At 45.8% G+C, this 8,723-nt stretch overlaps 1 protein-coding gene across 1 annotated transcript in view; it reads left to right on the top strand.

Annotated features, from left to right (window-relative positions):
• LMO1 (LIM domain only 1 (rhombotin 1)) overlaps positions 1-3,132 on the top strand; it is a 40,326-nt gene extending 37,194 nt beyond the window's left edge. The window contains exon 2 of the mRNA XM_010286587.1: positions 2,915-3,132. Within this exon, the coding sequence (XP_010284889.1) occupies positions 2,915-3,132 (218 nt within the window). The remainder of the gene's footprint in view (positions 1-2,914) is intronic.
• The last annotated feature ends 5,591 nt before the right edge of the window (positions 3,133-8,723 follow it).

Genomic DNA, 8,723 nt, shown 5'->3' with positions numbered 1-8,723 from the left:
AGGCCCTCTGCTGAACACTGACCAAATACATAGCTTTTTTTCCTTGCTTAAGGTACTGTTTAAATATATATATATGTTCCTTTGCTAGTTACTAGAAGAAAGTCAAAAGTGTTACGCTCCCCGTATTCACCGCAGCCTCTCCTAAGACAACGGTGTGCTTGCGAAGCAGGGAGCCGAGATGGCGGCAGGAGTGAGGGCTGCCAGGGCCAGAGGTGGAACAAGAGCCACGACTACAGCCAACCCATCGCTGTCCGGGCCTGCTTGCCACCTCAGGAGACCCTCCTCACCTGCCAACCCGCCCTTACTGATCAAACCAACCTCTCCTAATGGTCCAGCCAGGGTTTTGTCCCTGCACAGCTGCACTGGCGCTTGGCCACGCTGCTGTTGCAGCGGTCCCCTCGCTCTGGGTGAGGAGAGCTGTAGCTGGAAAGGGCACTGGTTTCAAAAGCGCTGAAGGGCCTTAAGGAGTCCTGTCTGGCTGAAGAGCTTGTATTTCTGAAGGACAGAGATGAGCTCAAACCCCACCCGTGCAGCAGTTCTCTAAGGGGCTTTGGTTATCTAGAATCTGCGTTCTAGGCAGATGCCCAGATCTTCGAGTTACCCAGACGGACCTTGCAAAAGAACTGTATGATGACCCCCCCACACCCCCATAAGAAATCCTCTTCTGCCTCTAAGGGTACACAGCTCATTTAGAGAGCCCGTCTGGGGGTGGGTAATGACTCACTTGGTGTCTAGGGCTCCTATCTTAAAATGCAATTTGCACATCTAGGCCTTAGTTTTCATAGGTGCAAACTATTTTCTTTCATCACTGGTACCGATCTGCCACAGTTTGCAAATGCAAATTCATGTGTGGCCCTTCTCCGCCTCAGAACAAGGCGGTCTCTTCTCAAGGTGTGCTGTTTCCCTTGCATGGAGTTGGAGAGAGCATAGGATGAAGGCTTTCCGTTTTCTGAAAAAGAAATTACTTGAAAAGTGAAACTTCTCTTTTCTCCTGAAATGTATTTTACCAAAAAAAAAAAAAAAAAAAGTGCCGTCTCCAGAACCGGAGGGATGCTTCCCTCGATCTCGTAAGAAACTCTCACCAGGAGCACAGGACTTCTGCAGTTTGACCTCCAGCACCTGCACTATATTACATTTCTGACCCTTCCCTGTCTTTTCTCTCTTTCCAAGCGTGCGGGTGTTTCTCTGTGGCTGTGTATGTAGGAGCATTACCGGTTGCGTATGTGGCTGGCAAACACAGATTGAAGGTTTCACTTAATTATTGCATATTTGTCACTGGCATCAAAAGTTTGCTTGTATCAACTTTGCAAGCGGATTGTGAGTGTGCCACAGCAAAGAGCAGGAGGGCTCTTTAAGCCTTGAGAGTTTTTGATGTTACTTGACCTGTCTCCGCGCTGCTGAGACCACTTTGATAACAAATGGATCAATACCTCGCTGTTTGTGTAGAGGTGTCTTAAGTGCTATTGTCGTCTGCTTGCAGCTCTGACAAAGCAATTATTACCGTAGGAGTGGTGGGTTTTACATGTGCTGAGCATTAGCCACCGTCAGGTCACCCTGGCTTTTAAGGAAAGCAGCAAATGTCACGTATTGCGGTGGCACTGACTCGGTCCTCCCCAGTTAAGGGACTGCTAAGAATTCCCTTATCAAGCTGCTACTTTCTGGGACATCTGGAGCTTCCTACAGAAGCAGTGGCTTAACTTTGTCGAAGAGTGTGTAACCAGTGGCACTGCAGCCAGCGTCCTCTCTCATCTTCTCTGGGTCGGTTGAGCCCACGGCATGCTCGTTACAGGCCCAGCGTTGACATTTTTACTGATTGACACTAGTAAAAATAAAAATCAGTAACAAAAGTGAAATCAAGGCTCTAGAGAAAACGGGATTCTGGCATTTCAGTGAGTTTGTTTCTTCTTTCATCATGTGCTGTCCCCTTCCTCCCCCACAGTACAATCCTTGTTTATTTTTCCACCTTGCCTGTTGATTCCATAAAAGCCTCCCCTGCCTCCCTCTTAAACTGAGAAGGGTGACAGGTCTCTCGCCCGTGTCGGTGCTTGCCATGGGAGGCACTAGCTGCTTGGAGGAGAGGCAAAAGCTGGAGACAGCAGCGGGAGGAAGGTGGCCACAGCAAGACTCCACCAGCCTCCTGACTTGAGTGTCCTGTCACCACCTCACACCCAGCTAGCTCATGCTTGCTTCGCCCTCCCAGCAGGGGCTTCCAGGGAGGAAAAACATCGTGGGGTTTTTTATTACCGCAGTATAAGAGAAGGAAAGCTCTGCTTAAGGAGTGTGGCTTCACTAGGGGCCGAGGGGCACAGGTTGGGTTATTCTCAGCAGTCCTGGGGGGCTTTTGAACAACATTTCTTTTAGAGCAGCCCCATGGCTGCTGTAGCTTTCGCTGAGGCCGCTCTGACCTGCAGGGTTCACAAAAGAGGAAAACCAGTGGCATACCACGTCTCTTTATACCCGCTCCTCTCCTTTCCCCATCAAGTTTGATCCAACCAACATGTTGGACTGGGGGTACATACGGTGGTGGCCCTTCTGATCTTCGTAATTGCCTGTGGCAGGTAATTAACAACACAAGGGTGCTGGTAATGAGCGAAAAAGCAAATGTTGACATTGCAGCCAGTTTAGTCTGGTGTAAGATGTTAATTAAAAAAAAGTCTGGTGCTTTGTGTCAGTTCTACCCTTAGGAAAAAAGGGCTGTGCGCCTGCAGGTGTGTCACTCCCACTTACCCCGTGACACCACATGAAGTTTAAGTTCCTTTGACCGGCAGCTTCTTGCGATGCGTACTGCTTGTAATGAAACTACAGCAGTATTTGCTCACAGATCTACCTATAGCTCACAGTGCTACCCCGAATGCAGGAAACCTATTCAAGCTGTTCGCTATTTTCTAAATGAAATGCTGTATTTGTGTTGCAGGTGTGCCGATGTTATCTGTACAACCCAAAGGGAAGCAGAAGGGCTGTGCTGGCTGCAACCGGAAAATCAAGGACCGGTACCTGCTGAAGGCTCTGGATAAGTATTGGCATGAAGACTGTCTAAAGTGTGCCTGCTGTGACTGTCGTCTTGGAGAGGTTGGATCAACTCTTTACACAAAAGCAAATCTCATTCTTTGCCGCAGAGATTACCTGAGGTAAATAGAGGAACATACTGTAGGCGCTTCCCACAGCCTGTCGGTGTGCTGCCAGCTGTTTGTCTTTCTAAACCTCTGCTATGAAAACATGTACTTGTGCATGGTCAGCCTTGCCCAGAAGAGGTTGGAGTTCCTTCCTCTGTCTAAGCCTGGTTTTTTATTTGCACTTAACGTATTTTGTAGTCAGGGAGGTAGAATCCTATTTTTAGGTCAAGGTAGAAGGAGGAGGGCATGACTTAACTCTTTGTTATTGTGAACCATCAAGAACATTCAGTGATTGCCGAGAAAATTAGGAAAAGACTGTTAATTCTTCTTGCATATCTTTGATGTTATACTCCTGCATATTGACTGAGACCTGGGCAAACCTTTACCTTTTCTTTTTCAGTGATAGCTTTTAGATAGACTTCTAGTGCTTATATTGGGTAAGGTTTCTCCCAAGGGGCTCTTGTCTCTTCTCTAAGTAAACAGAGCAAAACACTCCAAAATTACAGATCAACTTCAAAAAATTTTTCTTCATGAGGAAGCCTGCAGAGACCATCACTAACTCTGAGTTAGAACTACCCTGTCAGTATGTGTCTGCAATACATAACAACACAGGGGATTCTTTTTGCCTGGTGTGTATGGGAGTTTTGTATAAAATACTTTATATAAACCCAAATGAATTTTGAGAAGACAGCAGGCCTAATGCAGACATTCTTATGAGGGTCACACTGCAAAACACTCTGAGTTTTGCATTGTTTTTCCTTTGGAAGAATGTACTTGATCTCCAGCTAATGTGTGTGTGTTCTTTTTTTTCCTAAAGCACTGGTAGCATTTCCTGTGCAACCCCAATGAGCAAACACATCTGAAGCAAACAAAAACAACACACTGTTTTAAGATAGGGAGGTAAAATGCTGTCTAAGCTTGTGGTGTCCAGAGGCGGGCTAGATTAGTCTCTATGATCAGATGCTTCATAGGTTTCAATGTAAAACATACTTGTGAAAATCTTTAGTAAATATTTTCTTAGTAAACTTAAACAAACAAGTTTCTCCTTCTAAAGATGAGAGATTAAGCACTGAGCCAAATAGAAGAAATAAGTCTATTAGTCGCTGTATGGGAGCTGCCACCTCGCCTTTCAGCCGGGCAGTATACATGAACATCCTGCCCACAGGAGGATTTTTGCTCCTGTTTGAGCTGAAACTCTCCAGAGCACTCATGAAATGTCTCATCTGAAATTCCGCCACACAGGCAGCAGTCGCAGGTCCACACAGGGTTAGGTGGGATCCACACCCAAAACGTAAGTGAGGAGGAGCTTGGGTAAGAGGAGCTTGGGTGGAACATATCTGAAGGGGGAAAGGCAAGATAAGCAGCCTTTGGAATAGAGTGCGATGAAGAAAGAGTTAACTGTCTTCACTATCGCCAAAAAATTCTTGTACCTTGTCTTAAGTCTGAGTATTTATTAATACCACAAGTCACTTGCTCTGGAAGTATCCTTAACCCTGTCTGCGCTAAGTTGAAAAAACTGAGCTCCAGAACATTCTTAAACACACAGATTTCTAAACCCAAATTAGCATTTTGATTCTTCACTGACCCTCCTGAAGTTCATCTGTACTCTTGCTGTGTTGTGGACATAATTCTGATGGGTCAATGAAGAATGTAATAGCTCTTGATCTTCCCTTGTTGAGGATTGTGTAATATCTTTTCATTATAGTGTCACAATTTGGTCATGCTAGGTACTAATAACAAGGACCCCAAAGCCTCTCAAGAGAGCTTCTTCCAGGAATAGCCTTCCTTCCAGAAAGCATAGGCTGTATTAGTTTCTGGAGTGTTTCTTTATACTTTATCTTGTTTATACTTTATCTTACCTTGTTCGCACCCAGCTTGCCAAGCAATCCAGGTCTCTCCATCAGTCATCCTAGTCTTCATTATTTATCACTTCTCTAGACTTTAACAGTGTTGTGTTTTGGTTTGTTTTTTAAATCTGACCTGATAGATATTCAGTGTTATCCTGTGTATTACAGGACCCTAGTACAAATATTCAGCTGGGTGATGGTTTCCATTTACATTTGCTTTTTGAGTCCTATGAGCTCCTCCATGTGTTGTCCATTTAATGAGCACCATCTTGATTTTGGTTTGTTGTAGCTTCGTTACAAAAATAATGTGCGACATCAAATCAGACACGTTAAAGTGCCGAAGGAGAGCAGCGTTGATGCTGTTAAACTTAGGAGAACCTTTTTATCACTGCAGTTGTAGAGCATTTCTTTCTTTCCTTGGTTTATCCAGAGAATGCTGCTTTGAGGTGGAAAAGCTTAATCTGTGATCTTCTCACTGGTCCCCAGATAGCGCGACTTTCTGGGGCACACCAGAAGCCTGTGCTAGAGATGGGAAAGAAGCCAGGAGTTGCAGACCCCAGGAAACGGCCCACGTCCCATCTTTGAGAAGAGAGGGCAATTCATGACATGAAACATGAAAGACAACAATGGGAGCTAGCGTTTGATCAGGTCCATGCAGCTTCTGTCACAGCAGCAGTTAAGCGTGGTCTCTGAAACAAATTTGTTCTGTGCCTGAAAGGGGTCTCGTAGCCCCTCTGCCTCCATTTGTTGCACTACAGTAATCCCCGGCCCGCCAAGGGCGGGAGTCTGTTGCTATTTGTGCAGCATGGTTAAATTGTGCAGGGAAGGCTTATGGGGCCTGGTAAAACTGGGCCAGACGTCCCTGTGCTAAAGAAATTGTAGGTATGGTGAGTAAAAATGGGGGGCATCTACCATTATTGCAGCCGGGTACCGACCACTTCAGCTGGCTGCACAATCTCCTCTAGACCCCTGGCCAGCCCTAACCTCCTCGGCTGACGGCTATGTATGCATGCATTGTGCTACTAGCTCATTTTGGGGGGGGTGTTACTTCCTACCTTAAATATTTTTCCCCTATATCTGAGTTTAGTCCATTATAGCAGCTTTAATCACTAGAAATATTTCTTACTTGTTTTTTGTTGGGAAGAACGATATAACTGTCATATCCCAGGAAATTTGACCAAGAATTGGGTAGGAAGGAATAATGTTAATTCCGTAACACAGTTGTTAACCAACACTCAGCTGTTTAGCCAGCTTTACAGCTATGATGTTTTGTGTTCTTGCTAATAAGTACATTTGGGTTTATACTATTTTTTGAGGGCTTCTGCTGAACTCGTGGGTTCTGCTCTCCTGAGGCTAAGGAACCCTTTCAGGGTCCTAGGATAGGAATAAGGGCATTGCTATGCAGTCCCGTATTTTATGGAAGTATAAAGCAATTTTTTTACTTTGAATCATCTTCTGTTGCCTTCTATACATAGTATTTCTTTCTTTCTCAATTTTAACTATTAGTTCTATTAATAGAAGGAACTAAATAGGAACTTGGTAGGACAGGGGTAATGGTTTAATAGTAGATATGAGGAAGAAATTTTTCACAGTGAGGGTGGTGACACACTGGCACACTGCCCAGGGAGGTGGTAGATGACCCATCCCTGGAAACGTTCAAGGTCAGGCTGGACGGGGCTCTGAGCAACCTGATCTAGTTGAAGATGTCCCTGCTCACTGCAGAGGGGTTGGGCGAGATTACCTTTAAAGGTCCCTTCCAACCCAAACTATTCTATGGTTCTAAACTTGCCATCACCATCTTCTCTACTGTCTGTGCACTCCTGGTAATTTCAATTTTTCTTCTTGAAGAATTACCCATTCCCATCATTATATAATTCCTTCACTTTAATAGTTTTAGAGCCTCTATCCACATCTTTTTTCTTCCTTGTTAAACAACTCATGGTATTTGTTCTACTAGTCAAATTTTAGCAGAATTCATTCCTAAAAATAAGTTTTCATACTTCACATTGTCTCGCACCATAAAGACAGTACTTCATCTGGAGGACAGTCAAAGGAATTTATTGTTGGCCACTTCCTCCATATGCTGTTGAATAAGAACAGGGTGATATTGCCCTGGTATTTAGTAGGTCAACCATCACGTGAAAAGTTAAAAGCTAAATTGATTCTGCGCCCATAAATGTAAATACATGCATCTTTTATATCTGATGTCCAAAAGGAATAGTGCTGTGTAATGACCAGGAGAAAAATTGGTGTTTCATAATCTCTTTATAGACCAATATTTCTTTGACTTTGCCTGTGAGCAGAGTGTGTAGTTTGGGAATACGTGCCTCATTACCTGGTGAGATGTGCTTTCCCCTCCCCTTGCGCAGCCTCTATCTACGAGCATGCAGCAGGCTTGTTCCTGCCCGGGGCTGCGAGACCCAACCACCACCACCCAGCACCCGGCTCCTGCTGAGCCTCATCACTGTGGAGGCATCAATCTATAGGTGCTTACCTATAGACAGAAAGGACTCCTGGAATACTTTGGGCAGCTTAGAAGTTCAGCACTTGGCAGGTCTGCGCCCCTGCTTGTGCCACCGCTCCGGCAGGCAGCTGTCTTTTGGGCCAAGAGCCCCTGCGCCACGGTTGTCGGTGAAGAGCGGCTATGCCGTACCGGAGCAGCTGCGGCCGCTTCAGGGATCGGGGACAGGGATGAACTTCTGGACTTTTGCCACTGGCGTGGGGCAGAGCGCTGGGACGGGCGGGGGGCTGGCCCCCGCCCCGCCGCATCGGCACTGGCGTTGCTTTGCAGCCCGCTTTGTTGGAGGTGGTGGCGGTGCAGTGGGCTGCCGGGCGCGTACGCTGGTCCTCGGTGGGTTTTTAGAAGAAATCTTTCAGATGTGTTTCAGGAGCTGCTAGCAGACCACAGCCTGATCATTTGTTTCAAAAGATAAACTGTCGTCATTGCTTGTGAAGGAACATTTGTTAACCTTCACATTTCATAAAACACTTTCTTGCTCATTTTTTAATCATGAAAGATGAAATTGGATCTCGAGTTGTTATCCTTGCGGTATCACCTCAGTCTCCAGCTGTGTCTAGATATATCTTTCGATACATTTCGTCTGAGCAAATAGATTTACCATTTGTTTCATAATCACAGTTCCTGTATTCCTAGCTCTAATTATTTTTGATAAGCAAATGCTATTGAAGAAGCTGCTTCTGGGACAGAGGAGCTTACTGCGCAGCTCGGGTGGCTCCTCGCAGCCGCCACACAGCAACGTGGTTGTTCCTAGGCGTAATTAAACATTCACCAAGCTCCGGTTCACAGGGACGGTTTGGGTGTTGCATCAGGATTTCCTGGGAGGAACTGACAACTTAAATTTCACTGTGAAGTGCTGATGAAGAACGTGATTTTTCCTTTTTACTCAGCATGGTGCCCTCATACGAGCAAAGGCGAGTCAGGCTTGCTTTGACAGGAGCAGAACTGTCGCTTCTGTGTGTTTGATATGCTGGTGTTGGGAAAGTTTTTCATCATTTAAACTGATTAGGGCTTTAATTAGACTCCAAAGAAAGCACAAAACCTGTATTAAAATATGATGGTGAACCGGTATGAAAGAAGGGCTTTCTGAGAAGCCCTGATGCTGTTCTCACTGGATTTCATGGCAACCCTTTTCACCCGACTTCGCACGTGTTTTCATCAGTGCCCCAACCTCAGCACGGCAGCGGTGCTGCAACCTGAACGTGGCGTCAGTGCCCCGGCAGGCGCAGCAGCCCCGCGCGCCCC

This window comes from Phaethon lepturus, unplaced genomic scaffold (assembly GCF_000687285.1).
Source record: "Phaethon lepturus isolate BGI_N335 unplaced genomic scaffold, ASM68728v1 scaffold39964, whole genome shotgun sequence".
In the NCBI taxonomy this organism is placed as follows: domain Eukaryota; kingdom Metazoa; phylum Chordata; class Aves; order Phaethontiformes; family Phaethontidae; genus Phaethon; species Phaethon lepturus.
The sequence above is the reverse complement of the archived record's forward strand: the minus strand, read 5'-3'. Positions and strand labels throughout refer to the sequence as shown.